At 31.3% G+C, this 23,765-nt stretch overlaps 2 protein-coding genes across 2 annotated transcripts in view; one reads left to right on the top strand and one right to left on the bottom strand.

Annotated features, from left to right (window-relative positions):
- Nucleotides 1–23,765, top strand: part of LOC105336028 (alanine--tRNA ligase, cytoplasmic) — a 609,144-nt gene that overhangs the window by 352,656 nt on the left and 232,723 nt on the right. The gene's annotated exons all lie outside the window — the stretch shown is intronic.
- Nucleotides 11,822–20,146, bottom strand: LOC136273385 (transient receptor potential cation channel subfamily V member 2-like). The gene is made up of 3 exons (XM_066077801.1): nucleotides 20,006–20,146; nucleotides 15,600–15,683; nucleotides 11,822–14,274 (listed from the first exon to the last, which is right to left on the bottom strand). Exons 1-3 carry the CDS (start codon nucleotides 20,115–20,117, stop codon nucleotides 12,062–12,064), a joined length of 2,409 nt encoding a protein of 802 aa, XP_065933873.1. The 5' UTR covers nucleotides 20,118–20,146; the 3' UTR covers nucleotides 11,822–12,061.

The raw sequence follows: 23,765 nt of genomic DNA, 5'->3' as shown, positions 1-23,765 counted from the left end.
ACTTATAAGTATAGTAATTAGCTATAGGTTTACTTCGATCAATTTATTCTACAGTATTCAAATATGATTTAAAATGATATGAAGTTTTCTAATCAAAGCATACCATTTTGATTTGAAAAATACAGAAAACAATTTAAAACAAAACATTTCGAAACAATTTTTTAAATATCCTTAATACCTTTATTCTCAAAATGGTCTTTAATATATGATGACAGAAATTTAAGCAATGTTATTCGAAACAAATATTATATACATTGTATGTTAACTTTGAAAAAAAGAAAAAGAAAAAGGGTGTTGAATCACTCTGTGCCGATCGTGTAAAAATGTCAACATGAAGTAGAGATGACAATTGAATACAGAATTGCCGGTCGATAAATCGCAACTTGTTATCACTAATAAACCTGTTAATTGTATTGCAATGCGTAACCTTTTGACCTGTTCTTTGGAGATGTAATCATCGCCTAAACAAACAAAAAACAAAAATACAAAGTTAAAAAAAACCATTAATGCCTTCTGTTGCATTGAAACCAGCAATTTAAGAATCGTTGCTCATGCATATTAAGCCTCTAATTGCGAAACACTTCGAATTCCATAGGAACAAAGGCCAGGCTGTATAGGGGGAATTCTAGCAGGAATAAAAGATATAGTTGATCGATAATCAGCGTGGTTGAATAAGCAGTTTGTATGCTGCATTGTCCTTGAAAAAAACAACAACACATAACTCAAATAATGTACATTGTCTTTTCAATCAATGTTAAATGATCTTCTTTTTGTTAAATAACAAGTGTTGGCGTCCTCAGAATAGCGATATCATTTGTAAATCATTGATTTAAAGATGTACTGTGATTTTCCCACCAGTAAATCAAAACATTTGTCTTTTCTTGGGATTTTCCTGTCCGCAAACAAAATTATCGGTGGTACAGCCTTTATTTTAACTAACATTACTGTGCCATGTCGTGTTTAACGTGTTGTTTGAAAGAAACCTTACTGCAATGTTTTTTTTTGCAAAACTCGCGAAAATGTCAAAAAATCTGATTAACAAGAAAAATTTTCCATTGAAGACAGACACAAACAAAAAACTTTCGGGGAATAGAAATTTGAAATTTCAAAATTAAGGTTGCTACAAAGTAGCATGACTTTAAAAAAGTGTAGAGAATAGAAAAAATGTAAAATATAACAGATAATTTTGGTGAACTAATTTCGGGGAATAGAAAATTGAAATTTCAAAATCAAGTCCAAAAGGAAATATCTTGAAAATTTTGTTATTGCTAATAACAAATTTGTTACAACAGATTAAATTCATTAAAACGAGTTTTTTTTTTTTGAAATGTGAAAACGACTTATATTTGTTTTCACAAATTCAACAATTTGTTATATTAAATATAAAAAGAAAAGGAATGACAAGTTCAAAATGGGCTTCTGTATATTTATATATAGGCATAAAACCCGAGTGAAAGGTTAGAGATCCATGTTAATGACAAATAAATTTCGGGTATGCTTGAATTTGGACACGCCATCCAAATATCGAGCTATTCGAGCCAAATTAAAGGCAAAATGTATTCATTGATTTCCCCCAAAAACCCAACAGAAAAGTCTTAACTTTTTCTGACAGTATATATCTGCAATAAAATAAAATACTGCCTAGAACGTAATATCTTTTTTTTACAAGATGTTGGTTGACAATTTTCGTAATCAGAATGAAATGTCCATAATTATGTATTAGATATTTTTTTAATCCATTAAAACCATACAAATAATGAACAAATAGTTTTAACATCGAGAAGAAATTATTAATGAAATATCAACATTCTGTAAGTTTTTGTAATTTTGATTAAATAATAATCTTTAATTTCTATAAAACATCTCAGGTACTTACATAAACGTTGCTATCATCTTGCTGAAAACAAATGGCATTAGTTTTAACACGACTTCGAGTTCTTATATACATGCACGATAATTTTGTCTGTACAGATCAAACAAGTTTTGACAAATCTTTGGTCTTTTTAACTCTACGTTAGATGAGAACGATGATATGCAATCTGTTTAATCTGAGACCCTAATAATAAGAACGAGTACAGAAAGATAACAATGATTTGTTCATACTCTTCTCAGAAACTGACTAAATGCAATAGATCAAATACAATATTTGCAAAGATGTCCCCAGATATTAAAGACGACATATTGAAATATAAAAAACGCTTTGTCATTTTAAATAATTGAAAATACATTGATAACGTCCCTTAAAATCAATTAGTAAATTATCTTTACAATCGATTGGTATTAGCTGGGTTTGCTTTATATCGATATTGTCTTAAATAAAAAAAAGGTTGTTAAACAATGACATGAGGCAGGTTGGTTGTTAAATGCATGTTCAATTTATAACTGTTCTAACACGTGCTTTTGGCTTTCGCGCCAAACTCCGATTTAACAAAGGTGGGGCTTATCGTAAACTGTTCAGTCATTGGCTAATAAAAACATTGAACGCAACGACACTTGCCGACTTTCAGTTAAAACATCGCAACAAAATTAAGACGGAGCATCCTTTGCATACAAGATGGTTAGTGAGACACATTTCTAATAAATAATTTAAATAATTCTACTTTTTAGCTTATTCATCACACTGGGAAAACTCATATGTATAACAAAACAAAAACAACATATACAGTAAAACTCGTTTATTACGAACACGGATATAGCGAATTATCGGATATAGCGAAGTTTTTTGGAGTCCCCGGTAAAATTCTTCACAAATCTTTACAAAATTTTACGTTTATAACGAATTCGGATATAACGAATTTACGGATATAGCGAACTGATTTTGAGTGCCGTAGAGGTATATAAAAACGAAATTTAACATCTTTATAACGAATTTTTTTACAGTTTAAAAAAGTTTGAACTTCCAGTTAACAAAATAGTTTGAATGAATTTATTTTTTCAATTTACAATCCGATTAGTGAAGTTATCAAAGTAATGAATTTCTATTTTAAGCCTAAATTAGCAAAAAATATAGTCTGGTGAAAGAAAACATGTATATAGTGAATTCGCTATAAGTATTATTACGAATTCGTTATACGGATATAACGAATTACGGATATAACGAAGTAATCCCATTGGTCCCTAGGACTTCGCTATAACCGAGTTTTACTATATATATATATATATATATATATATATATATATATATATATATATATATATATATATATATATATATATATGCAATTATTTTGTGTACTTGAGAAAATATTTTAAATACTTATTTTCACGGAGATTCGTAAACTTGACTCCATATCAAATTTAAAAGATATTGTCATTCTGTTCTCTAATAGGATACTTGAAATGTTATTTCTATAGATTCTATAGATCAGAATACAAATTAAATCTTACTTGTAAAAGCTATTTTATGTTTCTGAGAATCTGGATTTAACTTTTTATCTACTAATTCATTAAGCATTATTTTTTTAAAGGTTTTTGACATCTAAAGAAAGGATTTGCACCTCGAAGTTTGAATGCTAGGTTAATATATAAAAAAGCTATAGTGTTTAGTCGTAACATATTCATGATTTAAATCCTCTACACAGAATTTAACCTGTTGGTAATAAATAAGTATAAATAGAGCTACCATGTAGTTAACTTGCAGATCTATTTAAAGCACTAAAGAGTCTGTAACATAGTTTTGACATGTGCATTTTTGGGCAATCTTGCTATCAGTTTTGGAGAGTAAGTATTAGAAGATACTGAAAACTTGGATGTTGCACCTTATTAGCAATCTGCACAATCAATCTTTGTTCTCATTAAAATAATACCTAACATGCAATAAAGCAGCAGTCTCAAATAGAATAAAGTTTATATTTTTATTCAGATTTCCGAGTAGCAGGTGATTTTCAGAACAGGTCAATACTAATATTTTTTTAATCATCTTTCATAACCAAGCCTCTTTATTAAAAAGTATAAACTTTAAACAAGAATTAAAAAAAACATGAAAAAAACAAAATTTATTTTTTATATCACTTTTGCAAAGTGGATACAATGTAAAGATACAAAACATCTAAATTAACTTGATAGCTTTAATACTAAAATAATGTTATAATTTTAAATTGACCCTGTGAATCAAAACCGATTTCTGTCAACACAGTACGGGCTCTGTTTGGTGGGTGTAAATAACAAATCATTCATAAAATAACTTACTTACTTACATGTATTCTCTTAGTTCTAGGAGGAGCATAAGATCAACATAAAACTTCGTCATTCAGCTCTCTTCCTGGCTAGGGACTCAGCCTGTCCCCAAGTCATGTGAAGCTTCTAACTTCACGTTCCACCGTTCTCCGCTACATTGTTTTTGGCCTTTTCTTTGGTCTTTACCCTGGTGGTGTCCATCCTAAGGCGACTTTGGGAATTAAAACCACATGTCATTATCAACCTGTTTTAATTCATTTCTATTTATCTCAAGTTTTCTTTTCATATGAAGTACATGTAGTGAACCTCTTTTCTTCGGTTTTCTGGGTATTCAGTTCAGGCCAATTTGACTGGCATAATGGCTAAGTCTTTGCGATTCATGAAATCAAAGGACAAAAAATAAGAAATGGATAAATAATGACGTTAAACATGGGACACATTATAAACATACATTTGCTAATATTTATATACCCCACTAAAGATTCGGAACTTAATCCCTTCCTCCTACCTTCCATTCAAAATATATTTGCTTATAGTAGTTCATCTGTTTGCCAGTTCAATGTAACTCTGCAACGAAACGAAAGTTCGGAGGAACAAAGTGTTTGGTCTCCGTTCCCATAGCTACTTTTTAATTTTCGAAGAAAAAAGTCTGAGGACAAAGCTTTATTAAGATCTTCATTAGCAAATTGTTTTAAAGGAAACGTAATGTATTCGACTCTGTATGCTACCTATATATAAAATCGCCTTTTTCGACTGACATAAAAAGTAGCATTCAACTGTGGGTGATATGGGACCATTGTGACGTACTTCCTATCGAAATAAACAATAAAATCGAATATAATGTTGTTTATAATACGTTTTTTCCTTTCCAAAATTGCTACCTATCAACGTAGCAATGTGCAAAAGCGTTAACTACGAATCTTTCAGTCATGAGTTCGATGTTTATGATACTTACCTTTCCAAAAATTTTTTTACATATTTTTGGTCAAATATTGTAAACTTTGAAAATTTAAAACCGGTGAGAGTGCTTTGATTATAATGTACTCTTATCTATATTGATATCGTGTCCCATGCCATCTTAAATCTTCTCGACGTCAACTCAATCAAACTTTGCGTGATTGTATATATAAGAACATGGCAAAATTTGAAATGTTGCAATAAAAATTCATAAGTTTGTTAGACAATTACTATATTTTTTAAAGTGACATTGATTTGTAACAACATTAACTAAACGTCTACATACCAGTTAATCTTGTTGCTGTCACTCTACATTATTGGTTTGGAAGTAAAAGATCAGTAACTCATGTTTAAACTTTTTGCTTTGTATTTAGTTTCCGTTCCTAAAATTCTAAAAATTTGCTAAAGTAATAACAAGTTATTACCTTTAAGGTAATTTGTGTAGCATAGCTATTTTTATTTCGGTCTTATTTGATATATTAGATTTCATTTGTTTAAATATCAGCGGCGAAAAGATTTTCGAAGGTTTAGACTATAGTGTCATTGTATGTGAAATGTTATTTTGAACAGCTGATTGTGTATTATTCGGTTAGAATGAATGTGTATTGCACTCTGAATATGTTACATTATTACATTTATCCTTTAAAAGCGCATTGCTTTATCGAAAAGAGAGATAGGTCTAACAAATAAATAGTGTGAGATCTTAAAGTTGCCAAAAATGTGTTTATTTTATAAAAAAAAAATGCTTTGTGTTTTATAGCTTCTATAAGTGCATTTCAATGTAATATGTACGAAAGCCGAGAAGGATCATTCGAGATTCGAGATTCGAAATACGAGATTCGAAATACGAGATTCGAGATTCGAAATTCGAGATTCAATATCTAAATTAACCAATCAAATCAAGGATCTGAAAATATGTATCCTAGCGACATCAAACTGTTCTAAATAAAAATCATACGTACATGCTCTTCTATACAAATAAATGCTATGTTCACTTCTCCCTACCTAACTAAATAATTATTTGTATTTACTTTTACACAGAATATCTAAGTAGACTAGTAATAATGCAGTGTGCGTCGCGGATCTAAGTGATTTTGTTTGCCCTGGTGCATTTCCACCTGATGCGTTTCAACCCTAAGGTATTTCACCACCAGTAATAGTTTAAAACCCGGGTTTATTCACCCCTTTTGTGTAAAAATGCGGTTATGGTAGAGAACTTCATAAGCGCAGCAATTTTTTCTGTAGGGGATCCTAAGCCAATTTTAAAAAATTTTACTATGTAAATTTAATAAGCTCCAATTTTCCCGAGGAGGGGGTCCAGATCCCCTGACCCCCTCCTTTCTAGATCCCCGCATGAAGATTAGTACATGTATCTAAATAATCTAAATATAAATAATCTGTCCTGTTTCACTAATAAATATAAGCATTACTTAATATTGTTTTTATGTATGCATACAGTGATACACTAGTACTATGATTATAAACAAATCATTGAGATATTATCACATCATACGGAATTATTGATAAATATATTTTTTTTTCCTTTTCCTCAGTATATTATGAGTCTTACTTTTGGAATTGTTTTCAATATAGAAGGATACCTACTCTCTACAATTAAAGGTAGGGATGATAGGGTGCCAATTTGTTCACATTGCCGATTTCTTGTGCAGAGAACAGTAAAACCTTTAATTTGATTGTGCATGAATATTTCAAAATTAATTGTTGTACATATATTTTGTTATAATTCATTCATTGATATATCAACAAGAAAGAATAAAAGCATATGTTTCACAGCCAAGTTAAGTTTCTCTGTAGTTTCCTATCCCCCCCCCCCCCCCCACCGCACCAAAATTGACAATAATTACATATAAGTCATATAAATGTTTACTTTTTTTGTAAGTAAATCTCTAAAGATGTAAATAAGCACTGCAAACAAAGATGTGTGTATTTAATATACTACTACATTACACTTAGCCAGATAAAATGTAATCAGGATGAAGCTACAAGGGGTGAGTGGTGCAAATTTACCAATTTGTCGCCATACACACAGAACACCAAATAAAGAAACTGTGAGTGGTGTGTGGAATGCATAAAAGATGGCGGCAAATTATCTCAAATAATCAGTGCAAAACCCACAAATAGGCTGTTATTCGTAACATATCCTGCAAAAACATTGATAAAAAATGTTATCGTCCCATAACATAGCCGATTTAGTTAATGTGTACATATGGTCAACGTACATGTAATTCTAATGTCCATGGAGGCGGACGTATCAGGCGGGGATCCAGAAAATTAAATTTCAAAAATGATCGGTTGAATTACATTAAATGCTTTGAAAATTGTTTTAAACTATCGCACGGGTCAAAATGCGTGATAGAAGCTATGTACAGTGTAATTGGAAACTTTCATTTTATATCAATATGTAGTATTACCTATTATAACAAATGAGAGTATAGCACAACTGCCACAAGCAATACATGTCCTTTACCGGCACCACCCCCCTCCCCATAAAAAATGAAACAATTGTCGTTTTATTTGCTAAAATGTGTGTGGTTCAAGATTTTTCTAAAGGACATACCCTATTAGAATTGAAAAAGAGTCGTAAGTTTAAAACTAATTTTGTAAAATTTTTAGATTCATTTGGTTATATTTTGGTCCATATGGGTAAATATATGCACCAGTGCAGCTCTAATTTATATATAATCAGGCCATAAATTCAAAATATTAAAAAAAATTAATAGTTTTAAATCCAGTAGATAAAAAAAGGAAAGCAAGTCGAACTCGATGAGTGCTAATACCTGTGTTGAATGAATGGTACAGTAGGATATGCGCAAAAAAGTCCCGTCTACTCTTTCCTACCTTATAATTATTGGAATATTAAATCCGATAATAAGAGTCAAATTAAAAATCAAGTACGGATATGTACCTGTTTATCAAAAGTAAAACTACTCATAATTTATCTACAGTGCATCGTTATGGAGCTACACAGAAAGTTTTATATTAATTTGCCGAGCCAAATAAAAAAACACCTGGAAAACGAAGAGAAAACAAAGTGGGGACAGAATAACTGACAAATTAATTAGGACTATATAGCCGCCCCCCCCCCCCTCTTGAAATGTATATACTGAAAACAGATTATTGGCGTACAACATCCGCACACAATTTAAAGAAAATTTCATGTATTTTTTATTATTTTCGCTCGCTAATGTAAGACATCACAAATACCCCAAACCCCCTCACGGAAAAGGAAATGCTAGGTGATGAGAGAGAGAGAGAGAGAGAGAGAGAGAGAGAGAGAGAGAGAGAGAGAGAGAGTCGATGTAAATCACAGGTGCGCTAACACCGTTAAAATTAAAGCTTGCTAGTTGGTCTGCCCTACCCTAGCTACCTCCTCTCTTTTCTCGTTTTAGAGGCTTAATTATTGTCTATATATGCTTGTAACAAATCAAATCAATTTCAAATTCTAAATCAAAACTGAATTTGACACTACAAAACTCTCTCTGTGTCTGTCTGTCTGTCTGTCTGTCTCTCTCTCTCTCTCTCTCTCTCTCTCTCTCTCTCTCTCTCTCATATCGACAATGGCATTGCCATACCCTACAATACACTATTCTTATCTGGATTTTTGTCTTTGAGGTTGTAAATCATTATATCTTCTATGGTTTAAAACTTTATCATAACCTATATTTTGACATGTCGATTATTTCATTGAGTTTCGTTTCATAGCTAAAACATTTAGATTAAACAGATCTTTCTTCGCGAGCCGATTTTTACACAGTTGGGGCGAATACACTTCGGGTTAAAATTGTTCGGGGGGAAATACATACATGGCAAACAAAACCACTTAGATTCGCAAAGCCAACAGTGTTATTTCTAATTTAATTGTTTATACTGTGTGGGGTTAATTCATCAATGTTAATTTAACCATTTTATAACCACTATATAAGAGCTATTAAGACATGTATTTGTAGGAAAGAGCATGTACGAATGATCTTTATTTAGAACAGTTTGATGTTGCTAGGATACAGGTTTCAGATCCATGATTTGATTGGTTAATTTAGATATTGAATCTCGAATTTCGAATCTCGAATCTCGTATTTCGAATCTCGTATTTCGAATCTCGAATCTCGAATGATCCTTCTCGGCTTTCGTAAATATGTGTAAAATCCAAGCTCTAAAATTCTTTTTTTTTTTGCATTCATTTTTTTTTAATTGAGATTGCAGTTTGATTTCATTTGCAAAATGAATCAAGATTTGATCAAACATCAACATCAAAAACGATGTCAGCATCATCTTAACAAAAAAAACCAAACTGCATAAAATACTCTTGGAAACCTTAGTTTACAACAACAGTAATATCTGCGCAACAATAATTATATAATTTTTAATTTAATGGTAAGTAAAAAATAAAAGCTATTAATAATGAGCTTAGTTTATAAGAAATCGATATCAACAATACCGTTTTAAAAAAAAATTATACTTACAGTACCGATCAGACCCAACCTAACACCAGAGTAAACCCCAACTAAACCCCGGGTTTACTTTTTGGGTTTACTTGGGGTTTACTCTGGGTTTACTTTTTGAAAATTTGGGTCCACTCGGGGTTTACTTTGGGTTTACTCCGGGTTTACTTAGAAATTGCTTTTGAGGTCAACTGTATGCACTGAAGTGTGAAACAGACTAGTATTTTATCTTACCATCCTACTGCCTGTAATTCCTTCCCTTTGTATATTCCGAATACACAGTTAGCATCTGTTTTCAGGGGTATACTTCTGACTTGGGTTTACTCTCTGTATCCACTCTGGGTTTACTTTGGGTTTACTCTGGGTCCACTCTAGTTAACCCGAAGTAAACCCAGGGTTTAGTTGGGGTTTACTTTCTGTTAGGTTGGGTCTGATCAGTACTGTATGAATGGACATTTCTAAAAAAAAAAAGTCATTATAAGAAACATTACTGACAAACATTAGAAATCTAAAATACAGCTATTAATTTTTTCTCATGCTGCACAAGCATTGCAGCAAGGTTTTTGCTGTTAAAAAAAATCAAACACTCATGTTGAGATGATGTATGTCATTTATTGAAAATGAAGAAAATAATGGAAAATAACAATATCAAAGATGGGATTAGACTTTAACCTTTAACCGAGAATGACCCTCATTATTATGTCTTACAAAAAGATCCTTTTTTCAAATAAGCGGGCTTTTGCATGCTTTTTAATTGTTAAAGATAAGTCCGTAATTCATTCTTTTTCATTTTTTCTTGTTGTCATCTGTATTTTTAATCTTAAGATCATTAACAAAATAATTAGATTCTTAAAATATAGTGGAGAAATAAATCATTTGATGCTAGTAAACATAAGACCATAAAACAAATAATAACATACGCAATTACGGAATAATTAGAGATAAGCAGGATTGCTCATTCTTTTGTAAATTGCAAGTCAACCTTATTTCTAGGCTACAACCGATCACAGTTGTGTCCGTATGAGGCATCAGGCAAATTTTACTATTTGCGCACGCATTGCGCCTCACACTATTTTGTTTACTATGCAGTGACAGCTTCATATAAATCTTTTATTACATGTAGATTACAAAAAAAAATATTTTAATGCGTTTGCCTTGTGATTAAAATATTTATACAGTTACATAATGATTCAATTCACGTTTTTCTTTGCATGCGAAAGAATTTTTATCGGAAGTACACTTCGCCTACTATGTCTAAGATTAAAGTTAATAATTCCTTGCTAATTTGGAAATCAACAAAACATTGCGATTATTTATCATGTTTATTGCATGTAATGCTGCTTTCTTATTACTTTACATGAAGCTAACCAATGATATAATACCACATGCCGACCATTCCGTTAAAAAGAATACTTCTTAGATATATGTTTAAAATATATTTTTGATATCATTAAACACTAATATCCATAAAAAGTATTCCAGACGTAAGTTGTACAATGAAATGCATGTTCACATATAGGTTAGAATAAAAGCAACAATTAAAAAAAATATCCACATCAAAACAATTACACCCAGACACACTTTGAAAAGATCTCGTTCTATAAATGAATTGAATTTTAATTTTTGTCTAACGACTAAACGCAAAGGGTTAGAGCGTTAACTACAAATATGGAAGTCATGAGTTTAAATCCTGCTCCGGTTTATATACATGTATATAATTTTCCTTTAAAAAATTTTAAAAATATAGGCGTTGGTCAAATATTGTAAAATTTAAAAATTCTCAAACGGTGATAGTATTTTGATTATGATATACTTCTATTCACGTCAATATCGACAGGTGTCCCATACAACATAAGCTATTGATTTTCTAAACTTATTGATATTGTTCATGTGCTGAAGAACTAAAATTATTTTAGATCATGTATCAATTTTTTAATTAATTTACTTTTATTATATTTCTTTTGCAAGTAGGTTCTTTAGAATTCAAACAAAATTTTTAACATTATTCCAATTTAATGTCCAGTCATCTCAATATCAATTCTGTGAAAAAAAAACGCATTCACGCAACGATTTTATTTATATATTGCAAACATTTATACACAAATGTATTGTTATTTGTAACAGTCTTTTTTTTATTTAGCAGTAGCAGTCACGTAATGTAACACCCCCCCCCCCCCCCCCAACGCAATCTTTTTTGTTATAACGTAAAAGTCATGCTTAAAAAATTGCAATCAGATATCAAGAACCAGCTTAACGTTAACTTTCCTTAAATTTAAAATTGCATATACAACTACGTGTAAGGTATAACATGTTCTTATAAGAATTGTTTACGAATTTCTGTTTTTTAAAGTATCACTGTAGAATGATTTTAGTATATATGTGATTGTAATTGTTTTGCTAGTCAAAACATGTATTACAATTTCCTGTTTTGTATATACATCCCAACTAATATTGAGGTCTTTCATTGGTTAGGTATAAACTTCTGGAAATTGGGATGCTTTGTTTGATTTAACCACCTGAACATATGTTATCTCTTTTTCAGGGTGTATTTCCCGAGGTTGGGGGGGATTTTCGGGCTTTCTTTTTTCACTTTTTATAAGTTTCATCAAATTTGTCGACACAGTTTTCATCCGGTCTTTTACTTTCATCTTTTTGTCTATCTTGTCATCTTTGAAATCCTCTAAATCAACCAACAAGTGAAGATCAGAAAAATATCGCGTATCGTATTTTAACTGTTCGCCTTCAGTTTTATTGGCGACTTGTTTCGTATATTTGTCATAATAAAAATCTGATGGTGAAATAGTATCAGATCGAGTCCATAATTCTGCCTTCTTAATGAAAAACAGCCTATCACATTTGACTAATCCACTTATTATAACAATATCTTCAAACAATTCTATCATTCTTAGTTTGTTGTATTTAAGATAAGAATTTTTATCTTGGTGAACAGCACCGAATGTTGTGGACATTACTGCAACCAAAGCATTGAACAAATGTATGAAAGAAAGTATTGCAAATACAATGAATATTGTGTATGCAAGCCATGGGATTCTAGACTGGTGCAATACACCAATGTTATCCAAACCTACTCCTAGGTTTAACATTGTGAGGAGAGAACTTTCAATGGTATCAAACTCATCTACATCATCCGTTCCACGGAAAAGAATGTACATTATAGCTGTAAACGCAATCAGCAGCCAAATAAAAACCACTGCAAATGGAACAAAATCCTCTAGGAACCCTGACTTTATCATGTACGTGAAAGAAACAAGACTTTTCCACAAGGGCGAAAAATAAAGCATGAAATACCAACCAGATATCAATGCAGGTACTAAATGAAAGTCCTGATGCATTTTTAAAAGAATGAAAAATATTTCTAATAATGCTCCAATGGCTGTGATGAGTAAACATGAGATATAGTCAATATTATGACACATAAACTTGGAACGTAAAATAAACTTCATAATACACAAAAATGCAAATGTGAAATAAATTGTTCCAAACCCCACGTTCATAAAAACAACGCCATAAAATATCTCACCTATGTCACACAATGTATCATTGCTATGTTTGCAGAACAAAAGCTGTGATTTTCCTATACTTGAAATTGTAAACAAAAGCATGAATATGAAATGAAGAATCATCCAGGATAGAAGAACATAATAATAAGCCTTCCATTTTACTTTCAAAATGTTATTCACCAACTCGTGATTAAGAATTTGAAATGCTTCTTTTGGAGTGCATTCGGTGTCAAAAAGACTTTCTAATATTGTGATTTTCTTTACATTTCCTTGACAATGTTGATATTGTATCAGACGATCAAATTCAGTCACATCATATTCTCTTATATCAAAAAGGCCATCCTTTATATTTTTGAAGCGATAGACACCTGTAATGTTAATTATAAAGTCAAACAGCTCACTGACGCCTAACTTTGCAGACAGATGGAGGATTGTGTAGCCATCTTTATTTTCCCAAAAAAGAAAATCAGTGGGTTTGGGTATGTCAGCACCACAAAAATCTTCTTCAATAAATTTCCACAAGTATTCAAAGGTAGGCTTAATATGTTGCATTTTGTCAGGATCAACATCGGCATATTTGATCAAAGAATGAAATACGGTATCTCCATCTTCGTTTGTATTTCCAATCTTTGCATTTTTATGGAGTAAATACTCGATCATTTCAAAGTTTTCGTTCCTACAGGCTAGGGCAGCAACGCTTAAGGGCAATTGTCCCATTAAGACTGTGTTTTTGAATTTAGATCCTATTGCGGGTTCACAAAGCAATTGTTGAGCCGTCTCTTCTGATTTTTCTAAAAATAATTTGACAGCTTTTATGTTTCCATTTACAATAGCAACATGCAAGGGTGTCTGACCTTCATAATGCTTGTCATTTTTTCTTTTCTCCATCAAAATCTTAGGATTGTTTTCTATAATCTTTTCAACACATTTAAATGTTTCTGTGGATTTCAAAGCAAGGTGTAAAAGTGATTCTCCGTTTTTTTTTTTCAGTATTTTATTTATGTTTTCAGCAGTAAGAGCAAATTTCTCTGTATCTAAAGCTTCAAGTTCTTTTAAACAATCTACAATGGCGCTTTCGTTTTTACAATCTGTTATTTTGTTCTCCAACTTTTCTATGTCTATAACCATTGATTTTCCGTGGATTTCATCAAATTTAAAATCTGTAAAATAGAGATATTTAAAATATGAATAAAATGAATTTTGCACTGGATATTATAAAAAAAAAACCGAAAGATGTCATTTCAAAATAGATATCAATATTTCCTTTATTTTCCCGAACAGCAAATAAATATATAAATGGAAGCAAATACAATTTATTCCATGTTGCTCTCTTCTGACTAAAGAAGTCGATTTAAATGGTTTCAGCGCGTAACCTTTTTTTGGTGTAGGTACACATTTTGGTTATAGTTGTTGCGTCCTTGACTCTATTGATAAAGTAGTTTGGTTCGGTTTAGAACTACGGACAACCCGGACTTAAAAACCTCAACAACATAACTTTGTGAAGGCCATTATCGATTAATAAAACTGCGTAAGTAGTCAAGAAGTGTAATTAATGATATCCAAAAACCGCACAGTTTCAAATTAAAAGTAAATCAAGGTATAAAAATGCATTACTTACGCTTTCTAAAAGTGATTTTTGTGAAACTTTTAAATCTGATAGATAGTAACAAAAACCTGATATCTCAAATCGTTGTTTGAATGCCGTTATTTATGTTAATTAGATACTAACGTTTAGCGATTTAAGAAGGTTAGCTTGTCCTTAAAACTCTCCTAAACAATAAAAGACATTGACTTAAATTTTCGAAGGTTGGTAGATGAGATAGCGCAGATGTCTCACTAGACATTAAGAACACAGAAGCTTGCCCAAACTCGCAAATTGAGATAAAAAAGCACCGTTAATTTTCGTGCTTTTCATTAAAATTCTCTTCTTTTTTCTCGAAATTATTTTATTAAAATACACTGTATATAGAGAACATAAAGCATTCCATTTACAAGAGCTTTCATTTGACAAAAAATGAGCTGACTCTTTAAATACATTGTAAGTGACCGAGAGGGAACTAAAAAATCGTTACTGAATAATATTTTGTAATATGTTATAGAAGCAAAAAAGATCACCTTACAGTTACATGTATAGAGCTAGTATAGGGACCAAAGGTCTTATCTAAATATGATTAAGAGTTTGTTAATCATCATTGATGCAAAATTGCATTGATGTTTAAGAACTGTTTTGTGAATAAAATGTTTTAATGATCTGGTTTAGATATTAATAGTTTGGACAGATCTTTTAATTTTTCAGGATTGTATTTAATCGTTTCAAAATTGCATGGAAGACCGCTCGTTGCTCGTCACAAGATCGCATCTATTTGAAAGTTCATTTTTCTGCATACAAAGATTTCTTTAAAATGCTAGTTTTGAAAAGGAAGTCTCTACTCTTTCCGCTCTTGGTCAGTGTTCATCTTTATCTGCCTGATTATCGAAATATTACCTGAACTCGTTTGAGTAGTCTTATTCCTTTTTTCCGGTGGAGTTGATTCTTTCGCATGTTCATATTCCATACTAACTGTTATATCTGTCAATAATTAACATATCGTAAGTGAATCTGTATAACAGATAGGAAGTTAAGGTTATGAATTTTCACAAATGAATTTCTAAAATGTAAAAAATATCAACATTTTTTTCTTTACATGTATTTAAAACTATACATAATCATTGATTTTCATTGTTTACATTACCTTGAGAAAACAATTATCAGATGAATACAAAAAGGTATAAAGAAAAAGAAGAAGTATAACCTTGGTTTCTCTATATCTTTTTTCTAAATAACCGTTGTTTGTAATCAAATTAAAAAAAATACCCCAAGCATTCCGCGAGTAAATACAGTTGATTAAGCATAATCTGCCCCTGAATGGCGCTCTTATTTCTTTAAAAAAATTGTTTAATGTGCCTAATGGTTTTCCAGAAAATAGAACAAAGATAGTTGATCACATTTACTTTTAATATAGACACTGATCTGTATTTTACTTATAAAGCATAATGTTAATTTGTAGAAATTATAAGTATTAATTGTAAGTACTAAAAGTATCAAGAAGATCAATAATTCCATGTACGTTCAATTGGATTACGATTTAATCCCATGAAAATCCACATTAATTTTCAAAAAAACTTATTATTCCCATTTCTATTATCTAGCTAAAATTTTAATGTTGAATAAAAAAAATAATAATGGCAATATCAGATTGAACATTAAAGTAACCAGAAATTAGAATCACGTTGACTTTCCTTTATAGTACAAACCTTTAAAAACAAGAGGCTTATTTCCTACATTGCTCACCTGAACTACAATGTTCGTATCTCTATCGAAAGGACTACCTTTAAATATATAATATGGTCAACTATCTGCCCCAATTTTAACTAATTCAAAATTGAATCGTATTAAAATCAAATCTTAATAAAACATTATACCGAGGATGTCTATTCATCTGAATATAAGTCATCATTGTCTAATAGGTGTTCATCTGCATGTGTGACGTCACTTAAATGGCATAATTTCCACAATTCTACAAACTAATGAAAATATCGTAATTTTTTCTTCATATTTAGTCTTTGGAAGAACAGTACCGATCAGACCCTACCTAACACCAGGGTAAACCCCAACTTAACCCCGGGTTTACTTTCGGGGTTTACTTCGGGTTTACTCTGGGTTTACTTTTTGAAGATTTGGATCAATTCGAATCAGTATCATTTTTAGCAGTGGTGTTTGAAGTCACTCGTTCGGCTGTAAGCTGTGATTTCTTTTAGGAAATTCAAATATATAAAGAGTAATTTCATCGACAATCAGATTAAAATCAGATCATGATATGCTCCGACAAATTCGATGTCGCTATACAACATTCTGAGGATATCCCATACATGGTCACGTGAGCGTGAACTTTCTATTGGCCAATGAAATATACGCTGGCAAATTTGATAAGTATCGAGGAATTCCGAAAGGTAAAGCTAAAAGTATACATTCGAAAGGAAAAAATAGCAGCGTCTATGATTCACACGACGCTGGCAGTATTTCTAACAGGTATACCCACTAGGGAATTCATGTCTCATGTGCGGTTTTTGGTTTTAAGGTACTTCACTACACCGAGACTTATACTTTTTAAGACACTACGTCACAAGATGGCAATTTAAAGGTTTTGTTAAACTGTTTGTATCAATCCATTCAGATCTATATCGTAATAGCTCAGTGGTTAAAGTATCATGCTTGTGAGCCGCAGGTTATGAGTTCGAATCCAACGGTTACTGAATGAAATTATTGAAAATATCATTTTTTTTTTATCTAAAATTGCACATTTTTTCGCCTATTTGACACATAAACTTCTTATCCATCATGCTATCTATCATTATCAAGTAATTTTCTGCTGATTTGAGAAACTAGATGTAGTGAGGCACTTTAAGTCAGTTCATAAGAACAGCAACATAACCATCTACAAATATTTGGAAAAGAAGCTCTGTCTCTCCGTAGTACGGCTAAAACCGTGAGGGATGTGTTCCATTATACAGACAATGTTAGCTGCAGGTCTGTAGCTCCTGCTCTGAATAAAATCGGATGCTAAATGTACTATGCCTCTCATAATAAAAAAAACAACAATTTACGGAGCGCAAAAAATTGCGCTAGATTTGGACTGATTTATCTTACATGTACTTTCGAACACATTCTATACAAATATTTGATTAAAAAAATACTCGGACATTTTACTACAGATATCAACACTTTACTTGCCTCTGATATTCTTTTAAAGCACCATCAGTAGTCCCATAAAGTAAAGTGGTGCAGTTTGTTTACGTGTAAATATGGCGACTCTCGATCTCGACGTGAATTTAACATACTTCAATTTCCAAGGTCAATAGCGTGTTTAAGAGAAAGTTTGAGGCAAGTAAAGTACCGATATCAGTAGTAAATTGAATGAAGAATTTAATGAAACTACTTTTCTCCACAGAATGTGTTTCAAAATAAAGTCAATCAGGCCAAAACTAGCTAGTGCAGTTTTTTGTGCGCCGTAAATTGCATTTTGTTTTACTATGGAAGGCACTGTAGCTCCCAGATCTTCCATCCGAATTTATTTCAGACTGGGAGCTATAAATCTAAAGCTAAGACGTTTTTTAACAAATGAGAGAGATGTATGCCAGAAGTGTTACAAAGGCATTAAACGATCGCGATTTCTCAAATTTGAAACGGAAGTGACGACTTTCCGAGATTCCCATCAAGGGGGATGTGGGGCCATCTTTTACATTTGAGGATAAGAATGTCAACATTTTTGAACTGGCTTGTTTCTGCCCGAAACTGACCAAAACTGTTGCCAAAAGATATAAAAGCAATAAATATGAAATTCTACATATTGTTTTGTATGCAAATTTGTAAACAAGAACATGACAATTCCTTTTGAATTACTTAAAATCCATTTGTTGAGAAAAAGATTAAATCTTGCACATTTATGTTTTAATATTGCCTTAAAATAGGGTACCCTGTTTTTCTCAATTGGCATGGGATCTATTTTAAGAACAAGACAAATCCAGTCTACATTTGGAACTCCTGTGTCTATGGAGACACATTGACGTTATGTTTTCATAGAAAAAAATAAATATCAATTCAAAACAATCTTTGTTGAATTTGATATACACATCTATATCTTTTCCATGTTTGTTGCATGAGGATTTCTTCAGTTCTATAGTATAAATCAAAGTAAATTCTTATTAGAAGTGGGGTAGGGGTCCAAAAAAGAGATTTTCCTAAACGTTAAAAGTTTACATTATATTTCTATAAAAATATATCTTTAATCAACCTCCATAGGCACAGACAAATATACCTTGTGGTTTTTGAGGCCCATTTTCAGAATGGGTACCATACTTTGAGACAAAGTTACAACTAAAATGAGTAAGTTTATAGACCTTTTTCTTAACGAATGGTTAAAGAGAGGAGAGAGGGGAAAAATGAACTACCTTCATATTTTTCGGATTTTTAAAACTTCAAAATAAGTCTGTACCTGCACAGTGTTTTGGTAAAAAATATAATAAATGAATATACCATCTAATTATTACACGTTTGTGTTTTTATTGTCTTTATGGGCTACAATTTTGAAAAATGAGTTGGTAGATCAAAGTTTTTTAAATGAAAGAGGCTCTAGTTGTGGTCATCCACATATTAATTTGTTATAAATTTAAAATATATAAAGTAGATATTATATGTGTTTCATCTATTTATTGAAATTTAAAACCAACTAAGGCTTCAGAACATCAGTTGTAGTATGTTAAGTGCCTGTTTGCCTTCTTTAACTAAAAGTGCTATGCAAAATAGAGAGATGACAACTCCGTTTAATAAAAATGTTCACGTGAAGAGGATTAGAGCAGATAATTCGCTATAAGTGCCTTTCAAAAAAGTGATGCCGGTCAAACTTGTGCTTATTCAGCAAGCAAGCGAGCGCTCCTCAGAATGCTCCAGCTCTGAGAATACCAGCAAAGCACGTCGTTCTCTCGGTTGTGACATAAACATAATGGTACAAATTTGCCATTTAGTAAACAAGTTGTAACAGGGTTTTCATTGTATTTTTGATACCGGGTCCATGTCCTAGATTTGAAAAACTATCAACATTTTAGGTATTATTGGATATTGTTGTCTTACGTCTTTTTTATACTTTAAATATAGATTGAATATAAATATATTAGATTTTAATAAATTGGAATTTATCATGTTTATGTTACTAATAATTTTGAGATTATCGGCATCGCATAGGTTTATTGCTTCTGCCTTCTAGTGTGTGTGTGTGTGTGTGTGTGCGTGTGTGCGTGTGTGTGTGTGTTTTATGATGATTAACAAACACTTTATAAAATAGCATGCATATATACCTGTTTGGGTGCTTTGAGGTTGTTTTCCCGGGACATGCTGTGTACCTAAACTACAGGACTCCCCTTCATGTAAACGATGATTTCGCTGTGTCCTGGACGACCTGTCCGCCATTTCTGTAAGTATCGTTGAAACTTAGGAATTTTTTTCTAAAAAAAAAAAAAATACACCTAACTTCACAAACACAAAATATTACAATCAAATAGTAAAATCAATTTTGACAAAACAAAACAGAAGGTAACTAGTTGGTTTGATTTTAACTTGAACGCATTACAAATATGCAAATCGGGTTAAGTACAAGCTATGTTGTGCATGTACAACACGATAATTGATAATTACTCACAAAATATATAGATATGCAAGGCAGCTATTTTTAATTTACATGCAAGTCAACACTACCATATATATGAATATACTACTAACATTACCATAGACAAACATACAATAGCAAAATTCAGTTAGGTCTTGCAGGAATTTCAGTCTAACCATGAACCTAGATGAATATATGCTTGTTCTCATCATTTATAGTAATTATAATTGTAATACACAATGCATGAATATTTACAATATTTAAATTAACAATTTGAAAGAGTTTATTAAAAGGAACACTTCTGACATTTGTACACTTAGAGGAGAATGGTCACGATTTTGGTCAAATTTTATTTTTCTGTTTTTATTATTTGAAATGCTTTAGTAATGCATTTCTAATGATCAAGTGAAATTTGGCTGCCAGTTAATGAGTTTTAAGCAAGATACAGGGCTCACAATTCTTCGTCATATAAATAAGGCTCCTGCCCTGTTTTTGTTTACATAGGTTCAATATACCAGTAAAAAATCTTTTTAAAGCTGATTTGTCTATCTAAAAAAAGTTTAAATTATATATCTGGTAATTACATTCAATTTGTTAAATTTCATTGCACTTCTCAATCGTTTAAAACATATATTTTGTATTAATATATGTATTTATATAATTTTTTTTCAATTTATTAACATAGGTAACTGAAATCATGACCGTGATATTTCAGCCCTGTCCATATCAAGAAGGATAACTCTTGTTGCAGGAACTTTTATTCCAGGAATTTAGAAATCAAGTTCTTATTTTGTAATTATACAATATTATTTCAAAATTACTTTACAATTTTGTTATCATGCTTCTTTTGATTCCAATTTTAGATTTTTGAGAAAATTTATCCGTCCATTTAAAAGAAAAGCTGTTTTCCATTTTTGTCAATTTGATTTAAAAAAAAATAATAAATTACTTTTTGCAACTTGGTCGAACTTTTTCTTGTTTTTTATTTCAACATCATATATGCTACAACATCAGTGTATTTTTTGTATTTAGAATTATCATTTGAGTTGAAAAATTTAACTTTAATAATTTTCTTCTAAAAAATAAAAAAAATCGTCAAAAAAAATAAGTTATCTAACAACTTAGCAGTAGCGTAATATGTCGTACTTTATACATAGTCTTTCATCGGAGAAATTTCATCAAATGTCCCATACCACCTTAAGTCATTATTGCTTTAAAAATGCACATAGGGACACTTAATTCTATATACATTCAGTGAATTTGCATTCCATTAAATTACAATAATAAGAGTATACTAGACACGATCTCGTTGCGAGCAACGAAGAGGTCTTCCGTCTGATTTTAGAACTTGAGATTTATGAGCCCTACAAACCCCTAATTACGTAACAAATTAGAAAATCATTATGTTGTAAGGCTACATAAATGTAAGATAAACATATTTGCTTCCATAATCTAATACAAAATATCCCTCGGTTAAGAGCTATAGGAAAAAGACTTTAGAGCCCTCTAGGTCCCTACATTTAGGGGCCAGCCCCTTTTTCTTGGTATCAGATGTAAGGTAATTTGATTTTATAGACAATGTGCTCAACAATTGTTTAGAAATTCGTTACAATTTTTTAGATATCTGAGAAAGAATGTTTTAGGGCCCGGTCCCTTATCTCCTTATTTTTGCTGCTGAACCAAATTTTTAAGGTTGCATGTTGTTAAGTACATCATTTTGAGTATCTTTTATTTTATACTGCATTTCAAAATATTTTTCCTTTTTGAGATATAGGTGATCAACGTTTTGGATTTTGACCCCTAAAATTCCCTAATTACGTAACACATGAGAAAATCATTATACTGTTAAGCTACATAACTGTTAGATAAACATATTCGCTTCTATAATCTATAACGAAATATCCCTTGGTAAAGAGCTATAGGAAAAAGACTTTAGAGCCCTCTAGGTCCCTTATATTAGGGGCCAGCCCCTTTTTCTTGGTATCAAATGAAAGGTCATTTAATTATAAAGACATTTTGTTCAACAAGTGTTTAGAAATGCGTTTCCATTCTTGAGATATCTGAGAAAGAATGTTTTAGGGGCCGGTCCCTTATCGCCTTATTGGGGCCGTTTAACGAAATTTTGAAGATTGCATATTATTTAGTATATCATTTTGGGCATCTTTTCTTCTATACTGCATTTCAAAATATTTTTCCTTTCTGAGATATGGGTGATCAAAATTTTGGACTTTTGGCCCCTAAAAAACCCTAATTACGTAACCCATGATAAAATCCTTATATTGCTTGGATACATAATTGTAAAATAAACATATTTGCTTCTATAACCTTTCACAAAATATCCCTCAGTAAAGGGCTACAGATGAACGACTTAAGAGTCCCTTTGTTCCCTAATTTGAGGGGCCAGCCCCTTTTTCTTGATATCAAATTAAAGGTCATTTAATTTTTAACACATTTTACATAACATGTTTTAACAAAATATTTTTCAGAAAACAAATAAACAAAGAAAACTAGAAAAAATAACGACGTTTTTTAAATCTCAATTTTCGGGTCCAGGCGAGCTTCAGCACCTTTTAAGTCAGACAAAAATGAATGCCTAAAGACACGTCTACAATCTTTCGACTACAGTCCCTGAAAGTTTGAACTCAATATCTTCATTCGTTAAGGAGAAGATCCCAGGACAAGCCGACCCTCTGAAAATCGCTAAAACGTCAATATATCAAAAACGGAAATGACGTCATCAAAATAAAAAATTAAGTATAAGGTTTAGATCAGTATCTATCATATCTGAAAGTTTGATGAAAATCGGGTGAGTTAATTTTGAGAAATCGCGTGCACAAAATTTGTTGGAAAAAAAAGAAAAATAGCGAAGAAAAAGAAACAGAACGAAAACAATAAGGTCTTCCGTTGGAAACGGAAGACCTTAATAAAGACTTATTTAACTGGATTGGACAGTTCTTTTAAATATTTTTTCTTCTATTTCTTGTATTATAATTAGATATACATATGTAATTATGACTAAGCATACATATTTGGGGGGAAATACGCACAATAAATAAACACGTCAGGCGTACTAATCTGAAACAACAAAAACATGGCTCAATTGAAAAGCAGTGTTAAAATAGTGTTGATACGTCTTTAATACTTGAAGCTGACATCACAATGCTTATTCCCATTTTTCCTCAATCATTTCCAATGACCGTCTCAATGTATTGCTACCCAACCGCTGTAATAAAGTTAGATTACTATTCATGTTCCACTGCATTCAAGTCACATGAATATGATACTTAAGGTTTCTCCTCCCTTGATGTTTTTATGGTTAAATCCGTGTAATATTTGTTTGAATTTGAAGATTAATATGTTAACATTCAAACTGAATTTAAATATTGATGTGTTGCAATTATTTTGTTCATGCTGTAGAAGCTAACACAGGTACACTATCAGGGCAATTATAG

Source organism: Magallana gigas, chromosome 3 (assembly GCF_963853765.1).
Source record: "Magallana gigas chromosome 3, xbMagGiga1.1, whole genome shotgun sequence".
Classification (NCBI taxonomy): Eukaryota; Metazoa; Mollusca; class Bivalvia; order Ostreida; family Ostreidae; genus Magallana; species Magallana gigas.
This window is presented reverse-complemented; position numbering and strand designations above follow the sequence as displayed.

What these genes read in the sequence shown, in the direction of transcription:
- LOC136273385 (XM_066077801.1), bottom strand. Translation starts at nt 20,117, where the DNA reads ATGGCGGACAGGTCGTCCAGGACACAGCGAAATCATCGTTTACATGAA. An exon ending in ACCTCAAAGCACCCAAACAG is followed by an intron (nt 15,684 to 20,005) that starts GTATATATGCAT and finishes AATTATTGACAG; the next exon opens with ATATAACAGTTAGTATGGAA. An exon ending in GACTACTCAAACGAGTTCAG is followed by an intron (nt 14,275 to 15,599) that starts GTAATATTTCGA and finishes TCTATTTTACAG; the next exon opens with ATTTTAAATTTGATGAAATC.